Source organism: Chlamydotis macqueenii, chromosome Z (genome assembly GCF_036417535.1).
Source record: "Chlamydotis macqueenii isolate bChlMac1 chromosome Z, bChlMac1.mat, whole genome shotgun sequence".
Lineage (NCBI taxonomy): Eukaryota > Metazoa > Chordata > Aves > Otidiformes > Otididae > Chlamydotis > Chlamydotis macqueenii.
This window is the reverse complement of record NC_141593.1, coordinates 81907149-81928285: the sequence shown is the minus strand read 5'-3', so window position 1 is coordinate 81928285 and position 21137 is coordinate 81907149. Positions and strand designations below refer to the sequence as shown.

Sequence of the window (21137 nt, the reverse complement as noted above, 5' to 3'; positions counted from 1 at the left end):
AGCAGACTGCTCTATTCTCAGTTTTTCATTCACCTGATATCTGAAAATACAGAGAAAATTATTATATGCACCACACGCCCCCTCAAAAAACAAACAGAAGGAAAGCAAAAAAGCAAAAAACTCCCTAAAGAGCTTAAGCAAGGGCAGAATGTCTTAGGGGAACAGCGAGCTCAGAGGAGGATGAATGCACTGACTGACTAAAAGCATGAACTCTCGTCAAGGCGCTCATAAAAACATGTTTCCTTCTACCTTCATGGCTTTGTTTTTGTACAGACTCCGCATCACCACTTGCTGCATATAGCCTGGTGAAAACTTCGAGCCTTACACATCAAGGCGTTTTGAAGAAATCACTGACGTCTGCTCTTCATACCCTATTGGTCCCTGAGATGTTATTATTTATATAATAAAGTAGTCACGTTAGGAAAGATTCACATTCCAGAGAACCAGTCTTGCAAAGAAACATACACGCAGGCAACCTTGGTTGCCACAGAGCACTGCATAGACACACCTATAGGTATAACACTTACAGGACTTAATTAAGCCTTCCCCAAATAGGAAATGGCCCAGTATGGATAGAGTTATGCATTTATATGGTCAAGAGATAGTTACCATTAGCTTTCTTCTTATTATACATTGTATTTGCTCAGTTATGCCAGGAAATAATGATCACAAAAAAAAAAGGGAAGCTGAACAGGTGTACATTGAGAAATGACCTGAAGAAAGGGGGTTGTATCAGGGTGTATATACATGTATAGACACACACATATATGTATGCCTGTATGAAGGTGTATATATATACATATATATGTGTGTGTGTGTATCAGAAAGGTATTTCAGTCTACCACAGCATAGAAGAAAGAACAGGAAAATAACAAAACTGGTGGAGATGAAAACCAAACCAGTCAATTATCATCTGAGCGTGGCAGCCAGGAGACCAGACCAGGGCAGATACGGTCTTGAAGGTGAAGACAAGATTTTAATTTGTGATGTGAAAAACGTGCTTTGGAAGATAATAGTCAACACGTTTTACATAGCATGCTTTTAAACTCTAAGCCTGTAAAGACTGGACAAGTATTTTTCGGTGCCAGCTGACTGAGATGAATCGTAGAGCTGGAGTATGGGGAAAATGAAAGTAAAACTATTTTAAGCTGCCTAAAAAATATTTTCCGTGCATGTAAGTAACTTAAACAGCAACCTGCAGTCAGTGGAACTATTGGCCTGTAATTTTGGTCAGTGCTATGCCAGTCACTCCTCCATGCCAGCTCCTCCTGCAGAGCACATGGCAGCCTTTGGACGCTGCTGGCGTGCCTCTTTTTAGGAAACTGTGGGCTGAGAAAAGACCGGGGGCGATTTCAGCATGGGTGAGACGGGAACGATCGTGCGCCTGCACTGACCCTCGCAGACCGGCTTACCTGGGCTCGGACCGGGCTGCGTGGGGAGGCTGCACGTGGCGTGAAGCTGCTCCTTGACCCGTGAGATGGTAAAGCAGGGCACTTTCCTGCTGAAGCAGTCCAATTCGCACTAGAAAGCTGCTTCAACAACTTGAATGGCCAGTGTAGTCCCTGTTCATTTAAAAATAAACCAAATAATAGAGCCGTGAAGCTGGCTGGAGCAGCTCTCCTGTGAGGCCAGGCTGGGAGAGCTGGGGCTGTTCAGCCTGGAGAAGAGGAGGCTCCGGGGAGAGCTGAGAGCGGCTCCCAGTGCCCAAAGGGGGCTGCAGGAAAGGTGGGGAGAGACTCTTCAGCAGGGCCTGCTGTGACAGGACGAGGGAGAATGGGTTTAAAACAGAGGGAGGCAGATTTAGGTTAGACATCAGGAAAAAAAAAATTAATCTGAGGGTGGTAGAGCGCTGGCCCAGGTTGCCCAGAGAAGGGGTGTCTCCAGGCTCCTCGGGCTCTGAGGACGGGGTGGGGGTGTGCGCCTCAGACCTCAGTGGAGCGCGTCCACACACCCTCGTCGGCCATGTTGAACCCCACTCCCCGCCCCGCCCCGCGGCCCCTTCCCGCCTCCCCGTGGGGGCGTGGCTCGCTGGCCCGGCCTCCCGCCGGGACAGGCCCCGCCCCGTCGGGCCGGTGCGGGCGACGCGGCTGCGCGCGGCGGGGCGGCCGTAGCGGCCGGATGGCCGTAGCGGCGGCGGCAGCCGGCGGGGGAAGGGGCGGCCGGGGCCGTGGGTCGGCGCCGGGGCTGAGGGGCGCGTAAGATGGCGGAGCTGCGGGAAGGGGAGAGGTACGGCGTGTCCTGCGGGAAGGACGCGCCCAACTTCACGGTGCTGCACGTCAAGCTGACCGAGACCGCCCTGCGGGCGCTGGAGAGCTACCAGGGCTGCAAGGTGAGCGGCGGGGCCGGGCGTTCATCCCGGTGCACGCCTCGCCCCGCGTTCCCGGCTCCCCTGGGGTCCCACGGGCCCCTCGGGGCGCAGCCGCCCCCCGAGGAGCGCGGCCGGTGGCAGCCGGGTTCTGGCCGCGCGTTCTGCCTGCCGTTCTGTAAACGTTCGGCGTTGCCTCGGCGGCCGCCCCGTGGCCGTAGTTGGACCGGTTCGGGCGTTATTGGTACCGGCGCCGGGTCGGGACGGCCGCCGTGGCCGGGCGGGCCAAGCCGTCCCGCAAGCGGGCAGCAAAGGGGCTGCAGGGGGCCGGGAGCCGGCGTGGGTCCCCGGGGCTGCGGAAGGTGACTCAGGTGTTTGAATTTGGCAGTTGCAGCCGCCGTTGTTGGGCCGGGATGCTTACCGGCCGCCGTGACCCGTCAGCCGCGGCAGTGGGCTACAAGGCCTTCTGAACAAACATGGCACCAGGCGTCTGCGGGTTTTCCTGAGACCCCTACAAACTTCTGTCAAGTTTCCAGGAGCGCTTGTTTCATGAGAACGGCTTAAAAGGGTTCTGGGGCCACTACGTCTATGAAAGACTCGAACTGTTTTTGCAGCCTTGAGTTCTGTAAGTGAGTAGTGGTCGGCCCATTTTCCGTAGCGGAGGAGAAATCCATCATGCCTCTTCAGCTGGCTTTTCAGCTGGGTTTTGGGGGGGAACAGGCAGAAGGAAACACTGCAGCTCTTTGTGATAAAGGGTAGATTATGTGTTAAAACCAAGAATATAAGTCTATGTTAAATTTGGTCTCTTCAGCCCGGGATAGTTAAAAATTGCCATTCTTGAGTTGGGAATATTCCAGGTACAAAGGTACTATAAGCCGAAATTTGACATGCTGGTCTAATGAAGACTTTTCCCCCTTCCTTCCCTGCTCCTTGCAGGGAGGGGATTGGACTAGGTGACCTTTAAAGATCCCTTCCCACCCGAATCATTCCATGACTTAGGATCATTAACTCAGGACAAATGAGTTGCATGCTCTGGAAAAGGGATGCCGTTTCACAGCCGGTGGGATGTGGGTGGGATATGGTTCCCAGGTGGGAGCGCATCCCTTGTGATGGGAGCTGAGGGGTTTGGCCTTGCACCATGAGTGTTCCAGGCCGGGATGGGGAGCAGGGATCCCAAAAAGCCCTGCACACCTTGGGGAAGTTGTGATAACGTGGTGTTGCAGTTTGAAATCAGACGCTTTGGCGTGTTCGAACACATAACAAGTTAGAAATTGTGCTGACTGTGGTAAAACTGCTTTCTTGACTGCAGGTAAATACATCTTGGGAGAGGTTTAATTGTTTCTGATTTATGAAACAACTTGGGTAAATTACTCACCTGTGGGCTTTTTTTGTAAACCATGGTCAATTTCCAGGTTAATGTAATTTTGCATGAAAAATGAGCAATATATCCCTAATCATCAGAACACTGCAAACTGAGTAAAGAGCTTTTTATAGTCATTATGATCAAGAAAATAATTGAAATGCTTTTCCCTGTTTCACTGTTTCTTCATTTCCCTAACTGTAAATGAGACTCCAACTCTTCCTGCAGATCTGCTTTCCGTAATCTGGTCCTGCTGGAGCTTGGATGTGCATTTGAACAGCAGCAAGTGAAAGAATAACGGAACACAGACACTTCAAGCTCTGCTATTCTAGCCTCTGGAATTTCTGGGTTTAAAAACGGTCATCTTTTAAACTCTAACAAAATCACACATTTCTGACTTTTGCACTGGCAGAAAAACCTCCTGTATCACTATTCAGGAAGTGATCCTCAGAGTTATCTTGTTGGAGATGGTTTTTTGTTTGTTTAATCAATATTTGCCAAGAGTATCAGCATCAGGGGGAGGAATGAGGGAGGGAAAAGAAACTATCTCCTTCTGTTGTCTCCATTTTAAATAGGTCTGGTTGTGATCTGCTAGCCTACGCATCTGTCTGGTGCCAGAGGAGGACAGGTTCATGGTCTCTGGCTGGTGATACCTTCCTTCTCTCTAACTTAATGCTCAGCTGCTTTCCTGACCCATTTCAGTTCTGGCTGTGCAACTGAAAAATTTGCAATGCAGGCTTAAAATCAGCGTTGCCAAGAATTGGGGAAGGCAGTAAAGGGAATGCAAGGAAGGTAACCTGCAGTTCTGCTGTTTCCTCTGTGCTGTGCTGGAGATCTTATCTGTGTAACACAAGTGATATCTCAGAAAGCATGTAGACATGAAAAATTGGGATAACCCTCTGATGACCTACTTACCCCATCACCTGTAGAACTGAGGCAGCATGTAATCAGGCTCTGTATACTTAATTGCTTAACGTTCAAATTTAAACACTCTGCATAAAGAATGAAGTACTTGCTCCTTGCTGTTACCTCTGCTTAGCTGACGTGACAGTTAAAGAAAACTTGAAAAACTTTTCAATTCTTACATTAAAAACATCTAACTTCAACTCCACCTTCATAAATACAGAAGAGAGATTGTTTCTCTTCAGCAGGCCTGATCTCTGCAGCTTAGTATTTGTGAGGACAAATCCTGATTCCCTGCTCGCTTTCTGTGCTCCGTCATCATGGCCTGGGGTGGTCTGAATTCAGATGGTGGAGGACATTCATCTTGCCTAGGTTTCCTTTGATGGTACTGAGCGGCATGCTTTAAGATCTGTGAGCATCATCCATGGCAGTATTAATTTAAGCATTGCTAACTTTTTTAAACCAAGTTCTGTTTAGCAGGGTGTAATACTTTGTCTTTTGTTCAATTAAGTGCCATGTGTTGCCCTCGGAGGCCAGAGTTGCAGCTGCCGCGCAGGAGAGAGCGACGAGAAGCACAGGATGACTTGCCCCGGTGCAGTATCTATGTCCCATAGGCAGGCGGGGTGTCCGGAGTCCTGCTCTAAAAGCAAGGCTGAGCAGTCCCTGCCCACCTCAGGGAGAGCTGTGCCTGCTGCTGGGACCAGGCTCCAGGGCTCGGCTGCTCTGGCATCTTCCTCCACCCCAGGTGTTACCCTCTGGGACTTTTTTTGAACCAGTTTATTTAGTTGTGGGGTTCTTTTGTTTCTTTTTCCATGCTGGTTTAGTACTGGATGGAGATGCATGAGAGCTAACTCAGTGGGAGGGCACAGAGAGCACTTGGCCAGGATAAGGAATGGGAGCAGAACCTCCCTTTTTCAGTGGCAGCTAAGTGATTAGATTAGCTCAAGTTATAGCATGCAACTCCGCCCTCTGTAAACATAGCCCAGCAAAAAACCAAAAATCACTTTTTGCTGGCTTTGCTGTAAAGTTGGCTTACTGTATGATCCTCAGAAGCAGTGTAATGAGAACAGGTTAAAGAGAAATGGAGTTGTTTTACCTTGCTGGACACGGAGCCTGTCATCTGGCTTGGCTGCAGCATATAATTTCACTCTCAGTGGTGGTGGCCTGACCTAATCTGCTGACTGCTCTGAAGCAGATCACAGAACACTGCACTGAGTAGTATCTGCAGAGCAATGGGGACAGCGCTGCCTTCAACTGATGCGGCTTTTTGCAGGGTTAATGTCTGTCTACAGACATGTTTCAGCTGAGCTTCTCCAAGAAAAAGCAGCTGGAGGCATATATCTTATTCTGCATGTTGTTAAAGCAAAAGTTTTGACCGGTAGAAGCTGAGCTTTTCAAGGAATCTGTTTTGCATTTAAGTTTTTGTTCTGCAAACGGTCATAGGGATGTTCCAGCTGCAGAGCTGCTGAGTCAGTAAGCATATGAAATGTGATCTTTGCCTGATGTTCTCCGACTGTAGGCAATTGAAATGGAGTCATACGGCTCTGCCATATTTTGTTCAGCAGGATTGAATTTTCCCACGGCTTCTATGTGCCTCAGCTGGCCAGAACTAGGTGTTAGGAAACTCATTTGTTGGAAAAGTTTGGCCTTCTAGGGAGCTCTGGTGGTGTCCTACTGGGAGTGAGGACGCGCTTCTGCTCACAGATGAGGTGGATGGCATAGGTTTTGTTTTTTTAGCTTTCGAGGTCAGCTCTAAGGTGGACACTTGTTAGTCTTTTCAAAACTGTATTTGCATGTCCCCACAGCTGTGCTGGGTGTAAATTAAGGTGTATAAGGATGGGCCCTGGCACCTGCAGTGGGTAGATGTGGCCCTAGGTGTGAGCAGCTAGAGAGTTAACAGTATGGGACTTGACTGGAGGGGGAGCTAAGGGTGATGACACAAGAAGACTGGGAAGATAAGCCCTAGGAAAAGAGGAAAGTAGGCTGGGGTTAACTGAGAGTGATGGAGAAGACTGGAAGCAAGAATCACTATGAGCTCTGAGTTCAGCCAAGGGCTGAGGTTGGCTGGTTGTCCCTCCCGTCTCCCAGGGAGTGGAATGAACTGAAGCGAGCTAGCAGTGGGCAAAAGTGTGGCTGGAAGAGACTGAAGATCATCCTGGGAACAGGAGGGTACAGGAGAGTCTGGTTCCTACAGGGCGCTTCCAGAGCCTGCAGTGGGGCTGGACAGCCCATGTCATTCCATTCTACTGTCGACACATGAATGAAAATCTACCACTAGCATGTTTGCCACTGGTATCCAAACTGGGAGTGATGGGGAGTGATGTTCACTTCTGCGTGGAAGAAGGGACATGCCTATGTGCCATCTCTGTGTTTTTACCTCCAGATTGCCAGTCTAAATATACTGGTAGAGAGGTGATAAGTTGTGCATCTATTTTCATTTGGTTTCTTGAAATCTAAGATTGCGTGTATCTTAACCTGTGATGTAACTGATAATGCAGTGTTAATCAATTCGAGCAATACAAGTATTCATTATAAGTGCATTTGCATCAATGACTGGTTGATTGAGAGCTCCGTTGAACCTCTTTTCTTACAACAGCAATGCCTGGGTGACATCACTGAGTGTTTTTGTGTTGTCGCTAACTTCTGAGTCCAATTTCAAAGAAATCTGCTAGTGGCGAGAAAAATCTTAATCCTTACAGTTTCTCTGTGGTAGCTGTAGCTCTTCCAGTGTTATTGATGCCTTACCTTCCCACAGGATTCCTGCCTGGCCGAGCGCGCAGGACTGCCCTGGATAAATCAGAGATCTGGAATGAGGTGACTAAGATGTGCATCCTGTTTCAGATGTCAGAAGGTTGTGGCTGATGAGACATGGGACTGCAGGAAAAACTTAGGGCAGTTAAACACTGTCCTAGCAAACGTGATGGCTTGATCGTAGCACCTTGCCTGCACCCAGTGCAGGGGATCACGAGAGACACAACTGAGCTGAACATCCAGAGTGAGATTTTGAGATGGCGTGAACCGATTTGAGGTTTCTTGGCTCCTGAAAGGGGAAAGTGCTATTCCACTCCTTTCTGTTGGAGAAAATTACCCGTTTAACTGTTTTTGGGGAGTGTCTTCTTGTAGGTTAGCAACTTGAATGAGGTTATGGAAAAGACAAACAAGTGCTGGAGGGAACAGGTACAGAAAGGAGCCGCACCTTCCTCTTTCAGACACCATGGGCTGTTGAGCAGTTGATGGCCATGCAGTAAGAATACAGCTTTGTTTTCCAATGCAGCTAAGTAAATCCATTTGTCAGCTTCCTAGGAAGGGCAGTCCCACCCTCTGAGCTGGCACCCTCTGAGCTGGCACCTCTGTGGCTTTCCCTCTCCCGAGGCTGCTCCTGGCTGGCCCCAGGGCTGCAACATCGATGCTGAAGGAGATGGGGCGAGCTGATGAGATGCACGCTGCTTCTGCTTACCTTCTCCTGGTGCCCGTGCCAGTGGTCTGGTGTGGCATCGGGCAGTCAAGTGCTCCTTTTGTCAGCCTCCCTCGTGTAGCCTGTCACTGCCATGCGCCTGTCGTGGTTACGGTGGAGGGAAACAGGATCTACAGGTGAGGATTTCGAGTGCTGGTGAGTCTCAGTGATAATTTGAACTTGGATTTTTTACATCTGACAACCAAAACTACCCCGTATCACAGAACGTAACCTTCTCTCTCTGTTAGTGCTTGTAAAATGGCAGTAATGCTTATCGCGAACAGGAGGATAACTGTGGCATTTGTGAAGTACTCTGGGTGTAACAATGAGCACTGCGTCTCTAGGGTTCGTATAGTAACCAAATCATGAAGCCATGTGCTAAGGTGTTTTCAGTGTTTTGGATTTCTCTGCTTACTGAGTACTGTCCAGATCATGTGAAGATGCTGGGTTTTTTGTTAGTTTTTTTTTAAACCCCACCAACAAAACAATGTAACTCCAAAACTAGTCAGAATGGATACACTAAAGGAGGCCAAATTATATCTCCATGTCTTCGTGTCAAAATGACTCTGCAGTGTGGTTGTTTTAATATATTACACTTTCAGAGGTCAGAGTTGGCGATCTGAACTTCGTTAAGTGCAGCCTGGAGTGCGTATGTAGGAGGAATCCTCTGTAGCAGTGATACGCTGTCTGTAGTAATTTAATGGATTTTGTCAGTGCAGGTAGTCTTTCCGTCCAAATGCTTTTTCTTCTCCTTGCGAGGAGGCCTGTGAAATTCCTCAGCATAAGTTGTGCTGATACAAGACCATACTCTGAACTGACATAACTTTTTTAGGCTCAGTGAGTGGCTCTAAGGCCCAAGGCAGGGAAGAGAACCTGCTGAAAGGAGGAGGAGATCGGGGAAATCCGTAGGCTAACATTGTCCTAGCCTCCTTGTACATAATACGCAGCTCTAAAAATTATCAAAGCATATGAAAAATTTTATTATGTCAGTCTCTAATGTACTCATACGAAGGCATCTTCTGCTCAGTCTGAGTCAACATGCCTGAAAAACAGTAGATAATTAGCTTTGTATACAAGGGTGGTGCCTTATAAATATCTGAGTTATTTGCAGCGTGCCGTGTGTGAGTGCAGATCCTGAGTCTTGCGACTAGACACAGTCCCTGCCCGAAGACTATTAAGCAAAACAGTGGGCCTGGAGAAGACAAGCCGGTCAGCTCTTGAGTTTTGGTCCACCAAATCAGAGATTTAAGATCTGAATGTCACAGTTCCTCTAGCTAATTTTTTTTTTTAACCAGTCCTGTGTAGGAGAACTTATTTCTTATTGTAAATAAAATCTTGACATGCAAGTAAAGAGTAATTACTGAAGTGAATTGTGCCTGGAGCTGTTTGTAGCTTGGTTTTCAGCTGAGTTGAAGGCTGGTTATTCCTGCTCTTCAGCAAGGTGATGCACTCGTTGCTCCAGCCGTTTTGGGCATTAACAGTTTTTCCAGGATCATTTTCTTGGATTAGCTAGGCGAGACTCTGGAGCTTAAGCCCCTGGTGTGGGATTGCAGAGTTTCCAAGTTTGCTGTTCCAGAAGTTTTGGGCTGACCTGGCCGAACTGTTGACAGTGGATTGGGAAGAGAGGTCAGTTCACGTTAGGTGAGAGGTGATGCTGGTCAGATCAGCACTGGAGGAATGATGTGCAGAAACGGGTCTGGCTTAGTGGTGGCTCTTCAGGGTGGAAGCGAGTCCACCTCTGATTTCCCAGGTGTCAGTCTTGGAGCCAGTTTCACCAAACATGTTCAGCAGTGGCCTGAAGAAGGTATTGAGATGCAGAGGCTGGGGCTTTTCACTGGGAAGTGAAAGATATGGAACTGTGGCTTGGGGAGTCATAGGAGACAGGACAGCAGAGCTGAAACTGCTCATATCTTGCGGTACTGGAGTGAGAGGGCAGCTGATGGAACCAGCAGATGGAACGAACAGATAAAAGTAAAGCAGGTGGGTCTGTTCACCTGTTGGGTGGTGGACTTCTGCGTCTTGCTGTCATAGGAGGCTGCGGGCAGGCAGTGTCAGAGGGTTCAGTCAGGGACTAGGCTACCTTGTGGACAGTAAGTGTGTGAAGGGGTGCAGAGCAAGGCTAATGAGGGATGCATGCTCTAACACTCCTAGCAAGGGCGGGTGGCGGGGAAGTACGAGGGGAATGGGCATGGGAAAGTGGTGGCACTTCTGGGTTCCTGCAGAGAGACTTTTCTCCAAAACTTCATGCTCTTCAGTGCAAGAAAAGAAATACAGGAAAATGGTTGATCCTGGGGGATCAGAGGGAAGGAGGATTTGGAGAAGCAGATCCTAGGTCTGTGCCTAAAGCCTGAGGTCCGTGTGGTGGCTGTTCAAAGTGGTCGGCTTGTTAGACACAGGTTGACAGAAGATTTGGGTGGAGGGCCAAGGTCCTCTGCCTTGATCCCTGCCGCAGCAGCCTGCTGCTCCGGACCACCTGCCAGCAGCTAGCTGAGACCTTTCTGCTTGACACCCTGATAAATTTGGTGGGTTTTTGTTTGTGGGTTGGTTTTTTTTTATGACATTTCCTTGTGCTGCAGTAGAGGAGCTTGCATCAAATTCTCTGAGCCACTGTAAGAGGTGATGGCTGCTGCATGGTCCTACACAATCATGGCATCACCTGTCTGGCTTGATGTTTTGTGAAGGGCATTTGTAATTTCTGTGTAGAGCACTAAACTTCATTCTGGAAAACCTCAGACAAGGGTTAGGCTTCATAACTGCGCTGGCCTTCACATATGTAACCCATTGCATTTTTTAAATGAGTTTACTTGTGTGTGCTGGATAAGCAGATCGGTGCATCAATAATGTCAAACTTGGCTCACTGCTAAAACTTTCTGGCTTTAAGTCAGAAGGTTTATGCCACAGACAAATTTGCAGCAAGCCATTTCAGGGCTTAAAGTTGTAAATGTTGTTCGCTGCTGCATAACTTGAGACAGTGTATACGCTTCTGATCGTGGAAAAACAAACATAGTCTTTTTTAAAAAGACTTCACTGCCGATCCATGTGGGAACTGAAGCTCTCCAGCGATATAATTTCTGCCTGAGCCCCACTCTGGGTTTTCATGGCAGTGGGTGATGCTCACAGACTCAGCTGGCTGCCCTCCACTGTCTCCAGCACTCGCTGGCACCTGTGTGAGCAGCATCAGCTCATCACCAAGCCCAGTGTGGGGAGCCTTCTGCTAGATGGGTGAGATGGATTTTATGGCAAATGGGTAAGACAAATGCAAGTGAAGGAGGAGAAACCTGTGTCTGGAGGGAGGAGAGGACGGAAGGTGGACCTAGCTCACCTTTCCAGGAGTGCTAAGTCCTGAATGCTCCTGAGTGACACCTACATTTTAAGTCCGTAAGCACATGCTTTTGCTGGAAAAAAGTCTATGTTCTTTAGGATGTCATCCTTTGGTGCAACTTGTTTGGCGTGTTTACAGTGGGTTGGCAAACTCCCCGTAGCACCCTGTGGACAAAGCCTAGCAAATTGAGCTAGTCAGCATAGCTGCCCTATGTTTTTCTGTCCAACAGCATAATTTCAGGATTCAGCAAAGCTGAGCAAAGTCAGCATTGCTGCTAAAATGGGATATTCTTATCAGTGGGCTCCTGCTGGCACTGGTGGTATTGCTGTTTGAGCTGCGTTGAGGAGCAGATCTGACCACAAGCCAGCTTGCAGCAGAGCAAAAGTAGTTTCCAACTAGCAAGCTCCTTGATTTTTTTATTTTTTTTTTCCCCCCTCTTAACATTGGCAAATCTCACTGGGCGGCAGTGTCAGCACAGAAGCAGAGCAGGACACTTCCATCCTCACAGGTTGGGAACGGGCTGTACTTGGTGCCATAGAATTGTAGAGACAAGGTGCAGGTGGCTTTTGTTATTTTTGGCCTTATTGTGAATTTCCCTTGGCACATGTGTAGCTGAAGAAGTGAGGATTGTTTCGGGGAGCTCAGAAATTTTTCGGAGCCAGTTTGACTGGACTGCATCTCTTTCCATTTTTAGGACATGTGCTAGCTGAGGCAGTTAGCTGAGGTTAAGAGTGTAAGAGCAGAAGAGAGGTTGTATTCCCCGCCATCCTGAGGACAGCCGGGCTGACCGCGCTGCTGGGAGCCCCACGAAAGGTGCTGTGAGTGGGAGGTTTGGTTTCTGGCCTTGCAGATGCTCCTGGCAGTACTGATGCATGCATGGAGGACCAGGTGAAGAGTGGGTCATCTGTGACAGTGGAGAGGTGATGGGGGGCCTGAGCGCTATCCTGATGAGGAAAAACATCGTTATCAAGACCTTTCAGGTAGGCAGGTTGTCTGCGTTAATCGTGTAACTTGACCTGATACTCAAGAACATGTGAAAATGGTATCATTGAACATTCTCTTCAGAAACGAAGCTAGTCCCAGTGCATAAGTGACCAGGACAGCAGGGCAGGGTTTGGGAAGGGGACTCCCACATTTCAGTGGTACTTGAGGCATGGGAGGGGTTGTTTTTCCTTTCCATGCCAGCACATACCGTTGTACAGCTTTCAGTGTTTTCTCGAACTTGCCATGGTGCCCTGGTGTCCTTGCTGAGTGTGATAAAGCCCCAGCTCTCAGGCTTCTCGGTGCTGAGCAGAGAAAACCCTGGGCACTGCAAGGAACCTGGACCCACTGCTGCCCAGTGGGCTCTGCATCATGGTACGGGCGCGAGGAGCTCTCTGGTTTGCTGTGGGCACGCCAACCTTCTCTTTCTGCAGCAAAATAACTTCTGCCGGAGTGTGGAGGTTTGCCATTTTGCTTACATTCTGCTTGTTTTCTTTCTCTCCTAGGATCATGTTTCTTCTCAGCCTTCACTTCAGTTTCAAGGATCCCAAGGGGTGAGTATTTTGTGCTCTTGTTGTACTGGAAATAAATGCTGTGTAGAGTAACCACTGTCATTTATTAAAAAAAAAAAATTAAAAAATCCTATATACATTCTCAAGATCTGCTTAATGCCAGATATGTTTCATTGTATATTTACTTAAAATTTGTAGCTGAAGGTGGAAGACAGTCATGCTTTAGGTATGCTTCTTTATCTTGCTTTTGTCACCTTTTAGCCTAAATTTGAAATCAATGGAAATAACTTGTAAGTCATCAACTGAGCACTGCAAATTTCATATTTTAAAATGGACTTTAAGTGGTTGCTTTCAAGGTGTGAAGCAGAACTGCAGTTTTGAGGGGTGGGCTTTTGTATACCACAGACTACTAATCGTTCTTGAACCTTTTCTGAAACTCTAGTACAACAGAATATTTCAAGCCTGTTAAAGGAGAAGATGAGGAAATGTAGCCTCTAAAGGCCACAGGTCCTGTTAAACAATCGATCAGTTGTGCAAATTGGAGGACTAAAGCTGAAGGTAAAATTAAATACAGGCCGTGATCTCTGAGTAGAATGATTTGAGATTTTGGGTTTAATGTTTAAACTTTAAGGGATGGCTAAAGGCTCATTTTTAAAGACCGAAGTATGGATTGTGCCTTTTATGCTATTAGCCTTAATTCAAATCCATTAACTGATGCAGTTTTCCATGTAGCTGTGTGGTGCTGTGTAGAGATAGCCAGGAAGGGATGAGAGAAGGATGGGTAAGGTTTTTGTGGTGGTGTGAGGAGGTACTCCTGCCCACAGGAGTGAAACTACAGTCCTGGCCCAGCATCAGGGTTTGGCTGAAGGGTACTCGCATGCCAGGAAAATCATGTCTAGAACAAAGCTACTTGCGCAGACAGAAGTCTCTTAAGGCTGCACTTGTGAGAAAAGCCTTTCTTGTTATAGCTTATTTGCAATTTAAACTGTACTGGCAAATATTTAAACTGCATTGGTGAAAGAATTTCCGTGCTAGAATGAGTAACTATCTTAGTTAAGATAGTTAGCCAAAATAGCTGTACCAGGAGAGCGTAACTGGGAGCAGAAATTGACTGTAATTCATGCTGCCGTCAAGAGAAGTCATGCTTGCTAATTTGGCTGGGAAGTAATCCAGTAAAATGGACTGGCCAGTCCTGCCGGCTTCCTGACCCACGGCAGGCGTACGAGCACTGCAAGGGATGGAGCAGCGGCTGAGTTCAAAACAAGCTCTTGGGGTATAAATGATTAACCTAGCTGTTGGTGTGAAGTTCTGCTGGTAGTACACTGTGACAGAAAAATCACCGGCATGCTTTACCCAGCCTGCACCCTCTCTTTCTCTACAAAAGTTCGTGCGCTGCTTTCTGCCATGTTCTCTTGCAGCAGTATGTGAGGTTTGAGGTGTTAGTAGGCTGGGGGAGACTTTATTTCTCAGCATAAAAAAAAAACGGGAGTTTTGTCAAAAGCTGTCAAAATCTGGGTGTTGCAAGACTTATGAGGAGCTAAATCTTGGCTTACAGTGGTGTCACTCTTGTTCCCGTTAAAAAGTGAGTCCAGCTATGTGCTTTTTCATTATGAAACTGAACAGTAAGGTCTGCTCCCGTGCTCTATGAGACGGAAACCTCTGCAAGGACTTTGCTGCTTGCTACAGAAGCGACAGTCTGTTATGGTCACTTTCAAATCTGTCCCTGATTAGGGAAATGCAAAGTAAGGAATTTCTTGCAGGACATTCCTAGATCCTATGTCTCTGCAATAAAGAGAGAAGTCTAAGGTCATTAAGGCAGATGGTGAGTTAAACCAGGACGTTTACTACCGTACATACAGCAGGAGGGAAATGGTTTGCTCGTTATTTCTGTATGTTGTGCCATGTTCTGAGTGTTTCCAGAACACAAATTGCGTGACAGAGGACTGACCTGGCCCTTTGAAAGGCCTTCCTTCCTCTTCGGGACTGGTTTCAATGTGGAGATCTCAGGAGTGGAGAGCTCTCCAGGTGTGTTTGACAGTGCTAAGCACTGCAACAGCGAGACCTTTCCTCAAATGCTGCTGAAAACAAATAGTGGTATTATTTGTCTCCTGAGAGTCCTTCCTCTGCGATTCAGGCAACTACCTAACTCCCAGCTGAGAATGAAATACTAGCATTTAAAAGGAAATTTTAAAAAATTATTCCATCTGTGGTTACACACATTCTAGTCCCAGTCCTCTGTGGATGATGGGAAGGGCCAGAGTGGAGAAATAAAAGGAGCTTTCTGGTTTGGGGTGGTCTAGAGTTGCCTTAGATGTAGGAATTGAGAAAAGGAGCCTTAGGCTAGAAGAGGCAAGGGTGAAGCTTTTATTCCAGGTTTATGTTTAACAAGAAGGTAGGAGTGGTGTCAAATCCAGTGATGCAGTAAGATGGTTTGTATTTGGTGTGATAATGAATTGTCTGTGCACGCTGCATAGCCTCTGGATGCTCTTCAGTTCGAGAACTGACACTGCACTGGAACAGCTTGCACAAAAAGCAACGAAGAACTCTGTGATGTGTGAATTAATAAAATATTTCTGAGTGTTACAATAAACTTTTGCACCAGAGCGCAGGTCGGCACTTGAGAGGGAAGGGAGGCTTTTTCCTCCTGGAACATCGTACTCCCAAGACAGTCTGGATGATAACACCCACTGGCGTCTGAGAGAGATAGCAGGCGACAGAAACGGCCAGAAATTTATCGCTACAGTGATACAGATTCGTTTCAAATAAATACTTTGTACTTAAGCCGTTTGGAGTACACCTAGGCAGCCTGGGGACTGTAGCAGCCGTGCTCTGCTGGATACAATAGCCATGAGGAATGTGGGTATTGGAATTGACTTGTATCCCTGCCGTGTTACATTTCAGGAAAAAAAAATCAGTTTATAGTCCAGCGTACTGCTGTAATGATAATGTTCCAAACAACTGTGCTTTCCCTGGTAGGGCTTCCCTCCTGTATTTTTAATTTTCTCTGCTGTGTACTGCAGCTTGCAAATACCTTTCTTATCTAGCGACAAAACTTGCAAAGCATGCACCGTACCCGCAGCTGGCGATGTCCTCTGTCTCCTCCTGTGATGCCCGTGCCTCCAGCTGCCGTGGGGTGACTGCCGCAACCCTGCCCGCCTCCTGTGAGCGTACAAAGCCGGTTGCCTGGTTGGGGATGTTCAGCAGCGTGCTGAATCCCCTCGCTCCAGTTCAGGGACAGCTGTTGCTCACCTTGCTCTCTGGCCCCATGCAAACCTTCGGGCCTTGTGCCAGAGGAGGGTGCAGCAGTGTGGGTGCTGGGCAGCCTGGCTGCAGCTCCTGAGTGAGGAGCTTTTCTGCAGCAGGTTGGTGACAGATCTGCTGGGTGACAGTGGAACAAACACGGTGCCCAGTGCTCGGGTTCAAGTGATTGAACTGGTGCACAGGAGAGAACGGCATGGATTTGGTTCTGCATTAATGCAGACAGAAGAGCAAAGTTTTAAGCTTGGGAGCAAGCTTGCCTGGGCAGAAGCCACTGTAGCAAAGATCCAAATGATGCTCTGGCAAAAATTGTCCCTCTTGGGTTTTGAAAAAGTGGGTGTTGCATGAAGCACAGCAGAATGTCCCTGCTGAGCAGAATAGCGCCCTTCCTCAGTAGCAGGTTGTTGCCTCTTGGCAAATGAAGCATTGCTTTAAAGAAACTGTGAGTAAACCTTAGCTTAGAAAATGGATTAATTGGAAATGTCTCTCAAAAAAAATCTTGGAAGCCTAACTTTGAGGGCCCTGCAACTGTTAATTTTTAAATCCTTTCATTCTGTTGTAGTGACTTATGGCATGAGCTGGGCACTGGTGCAGATGCCTGCACAGGGCAGGAAGCAAATTCCAGCTCATGCTTGTGAGCTCCCAAATCTTATCCTTAAAAGTAAGACTTTGAGGGAAAACCACTGCTGAGATGGTCAAGCTGGGACAATTGTGAGAAGAGACAAAGGAGAAAGAGGACTTGAACGCATCTGCTGAGCAGAGGCACCTAAAAACACAATGCTCGTGTCAACTTGATGAGATGATGCTGTACTGTGGAAGAACAAGAGTGGAACAGAGCAGATAGATGTGTTCAGAAAGGGAAGAGATTGAGTGCCTCAGGCTTGGAGTGCAAAATACATCTGACCTGAACTGAGGGTACTGTAACAAAACACAGTATCAGCAGGAACAATGAGAAAGAGGAGGACAGCAGTGACAAACAGCTACAAGCCAGAGAAATTGGAGTGAGTCCACGCAGGAGGTCTAGAAGAAAGTGATGCGAAGTGCTCTTGTGTTAGAGAGCCAATGAGCATGATATGTTGGAGTGAGAGAGGGTAATGACAGATCCGGAAATCCGTTACCAGGAGGAGCAGATTAAAGTCAAGGGTCTGAGTTGTTCTAGTGGGCATTCTCTATTACTAAATCCATTAGGTGGTAAGAAATTGCAAGCCAGTTTGAGGACATAGAATTTAAAATGTTATTTTAAAGTAGGCTGCAGAGGGTCAAGAGTGCTCCACACTTCTCCTGAAGTGCTGCAGCCTGGCCAGTGGTGCCATGCCGGATCAAACCACAGCACGCTGCTCCATGTACACATCAGGCCGATGTGTGTAGGGGTCTGCAGCGTGGGCTTTGCTGGGAAAACTCCCCTGCAGAGGGATGAGGGGCAGGAACAGGATACCCCTGTGTGCCACAAAGGATGCTTCTGTTGGTACCCTCAGCTACCTGGCTCTCCCCACATTGCACAGCCGCTTGATCCAAGCTTGATGGAGTTTGTCTGAATTGGTTTTAAGTCTTGACTTTTTTATTTTGTCACTTAAATGTGGAAGCTTATTTTCATTTCAGAATATTTAGAAGTGTTCTCTGCATCCTTTTGTTTCCAAACAACTTGCAGTAAGAAAACTTTACAATTTTATCCTAAAGTTACAGATTTCAAAAGCATTAAAATTTTAAGACTTAACCTCTACAGAATGTCTGTTCTTCCACTTTTATTTTCTGTATCCTATGCTAAGGCCCTTTTTAAAAAAAAAAAAAAAAAAAAAAAAGTAAATTCAAGGGGACTCAGTACCAACTCAGTCCTCCTTCCTTCATGGGATTTATTTTATCATATCCAAGCTAGTGTCTTCATTATTTTCAGTGCATATGGGTAGCTGGGTTTGGTGTCCTTTCTGCCCTGTGTGCTGCTGTACTTACAGACAACTGCAGCAAAGCAGCTCTTGCTTTGTGTTTTAGCTAGTGACGCTCTGGGAAAGGAGGGCCCTTCTGCAAATCCCGTCACTGTGTGTTTGCTGCAGTGATGTTGCCCCTGAGGATGACCTAGAAGAAAACTTTTTTCTGGTTGTTTTTTAAATTTCTTCTGTAGTTTTCTGCAAGGCTAGTTCTCTGCATCTGTGTGGGACTGGCACAGTCAAATGCCCTGGCTGGCCTGGGGGAAGCAGCAGGAATCTGCTCACCGAGCCAGGCTTTTTGCTGGCAGCTACCCATTAGATTGGCTTCACAGTGTGTTAATTGCACCCATTATCATATTAAACTGACACCAATGTTGCTAAAGTCTCTCCTAATATTTGTGTCCTGAAAAGTCACAGCAATGCTGGAGATTCAGGCACTTGAAAGCAGGAGGTCCCTTCTCCCATCGTCCACTACATGCTCACTAAATGTGCCAGTGAGGGGGGATTCTGAGGGTTGATTACATTCATCTTCTAATTGTGTGCAAACATAGATGAAATTGTTTTGTTTATGGAAGCTTAGAGCAAAGGCAGAAAGAGTGAATTTCCTGCAGCTGCCATCGATGGAGAATTATGTGCTCCTGTCTTTTCAGTGTGCATCTAGAAAACAGGCTTTCTGCGTCTCCGTTAGACTAGAGAGATGCGTTTGACATGGATGGTAAGACTTCCTGCATGTTTCTGTAAAATCATGCAGATTCTGTAGGCTAAACACGCAATTACTCTTTTTCCAGAACTGAAGAACAACTTTTCTGCAGAGGCTTCTGATGCTGCCTTTTTCACATCAGCTTTGACAAAGTTTATTAATCAGTGGATTCACTGAAGTTAGGGGGTTTTTTAACTTTTTTTTTTTTTTCTTAAATGGGGAGGAAAGCTTGATAGTGCAGAGGGTAAAGCAGTATGATAAAGCATCTGTGAAGTAAAGCAGAAAAATGTAGAAGGGAAGGGTTTGAAACAAACAGCAGGTCACTACAAAGCAGAAAATTTGGTCAGACCTGTTGGGGAAGACTGTTGAGTGTTACCCAAGAAAACTTTACAATTTTATCCTAAAGTCTCCCTTAGGTGCATCTTAGCTTGTTTTTTTTCCCCTTTGGTGCCTGCGTTCTCCCAGTACTGTTGCCTGGCCATGCAGGGGAAGCAGATGTGGGTGGCACTGATAGTGTCACAGAGATGCTAAGAGTTTTAGGTATGAGTGAGTGTTATTTACTGCTTTGTAAATCCTTGTCCATCACAACTTATCTGTATTAAGTTATCTTACAAAACAGAGAGGCGGTATTCTTTTAGTGTTTATCAGTTGTGGGCTTATCTAGAAGGCAGCAGCTCAGACAGGTGTTGAGACCTGAGCTGGGTGTTAGCTGAAACCCGGTCACTTGCGAGCAGCGAGGCGGCAGTGGGAAGAGCAGTAAGGGCCAGGCGTGTTGGGTGAGACGAACAGAGGAGCTGACCCAAGGCTCAGCACAGCTGCCTTTGCGATGCATCTTCTGGTAGCGGAGAGTATTTCGTGTGACGGGCTTCATATAAATGGCACTCATAAGCGCTTGCAGCGCTGCTTCCTGACGCAAACAGAAGTTTATTTTCTGTTATGGGTTAATGTGGTTCCAATGTGTACTTTCTTAATATAGCCTCTTTGGCCTTCTTCTCAAATAGGTATTGCTCAAATAGGAAAAATAAACTTTTTGCTACTATGCTTATCTCGAGCTGAATGCAGTATCTTAATTCTGATTAAGCCAAAAATCCTTGACCTGCCTATTGAGCTTTTCAGAACCATATAATATATAAATTTACAGTGTAAAAATAGGACTGTTTATTCAAAACAGGAGGCTTATTTGTAGAAGTTGCTGAGTCTATAAACTACTTCAAAGTGTTATTTTGTCTTGCAAGATACAGAAAGAAATGGCAAATATGTCAACAGCAGTGAGGAGTTGATCCTAAGGGGCTGAGATAACAGTAGTTTTTGCAAATCTAAGTGTTGTCAGCAAGTTTATCCGGTTCAAGTATTGCTTTCTCTAGGTTGCTGAAAATATGTTGATATCCTAGGAATACTTTCTGGACTGCCTATTGCCAAGCAAGAGCCCCAGGCTTTAAAAACATGCCTCTGTAAGTTAAGTTTACTTGATTTCTGAGGGGATGAGGTCATCCTTGCAAAGAAGCGAGGACGGAGCCTTGAAATCCCTTCGGGTCAAAAGTGGTGGGTGGCATTTGGTAGGGGACAGTGCACCGGGGCTGGGGTTTGTGCTGTTGAAGCCTCCTGCTTCTCCGGACCGGTGGTGTGCGATGTGGTGTGGGAAGGGGGACAGGCATGGTGGAAACCTCTGGCAAGGTGGAAAGCTGATCAAGAGCGGCGGCTCCCGTGCGCAGGTTTCATGTCGATGTCCCGCAGTTCAGCCTGCTGTTCGTCTTGCTGTAGTCATGCTGGTGCACCCCAGTATTGCAAAAGCGTGGTGCTGTGGGCTTGTGTTGGCTGGATGTTCGACTGTAACCTGCAGATCATTGTCTGTACAGCTGCTTCCCTGTGTTGGGCTTTTACTCCACAATGAGGTACCCTGCACAGCCTCTTTTGAAGGGTATTATATGCCTATTTTCAGACCTTTGTTCCTATTTTTCAAGACTGCTTTGAGTTTTAACTGCATCCTCATGTATTTTGTCCCTGCCAGCTTTGTATTACCTACAGATTCAATAATTAATCTTTGTTCCATCTCATAAATGTTTAAACTTTCACTTTTAAACCGTAATGTGGGAAACAGACTTATCTAATTGAACTGCATTTAATATAACTTAAAATACATTTTTTTTTTCCCCTCAGAGCTTGTCCCAAATTTATTAGATTTGGATTATCTGAATTGTGACAGACTTCAATAAATGTGCTTTATTGAGGGACAAAGCTTTTGACTGTGGATATTCTGAACGAGCCCCCCCAAAAAAGTGCACAAAAATAAAAGGCTGCTAAGTTACAAACTAAATAATAAAACTTTGAAACAGAGGATGAAAGAGATAAATTCTTATTGTCAAATTAGTTGCACTGCCACTTCTGAATTTTTCTAGCAAAAAATATTCCCACACCATTCT

The 21137-nt window shown here is 46.7% G+C and overlaps 1 protein-coding gene across 5 annotated transcripts in view; it reads left to right on the top strand.

Moving 5' to 3' along the window:
- Nucleotides 1–2147: 2147 nt before the first annotated feature.
- Nucleotides 2148–21137, top strand: part of ELL2 (elongation factor for RNA polymerase II 2) — a 41641-nt gene continuing 22651 nt past the window's right edge. For 2 of the 5 annotated variants that reach the window (XM_086770344.1, XM_086770347.1), the window contains exons 1-2: nucleotides 2148–2329; nucleotides 12832–12879. In XM_086770344.1, the coding sequence (XP_086626470.1) occupies nucleotides 2201–2329; nucleotides 12832–12879 (177 nt within the window). In that variant the 5' untranslated portion in view covers nucleotides 2148–2200. Of the gene's footprint in view, nucleotides 2330–2693; nucleotides 2931–3893; nucleotides 4954–7928; nucleotides 8160–12831; nucleotides 12880–21137 lie in introns of those variants that run through there. The other 3 variants (XM_086770345.1, XM_086770346.1, XM_086770349.1) reach the window with 3 other exon arrangements.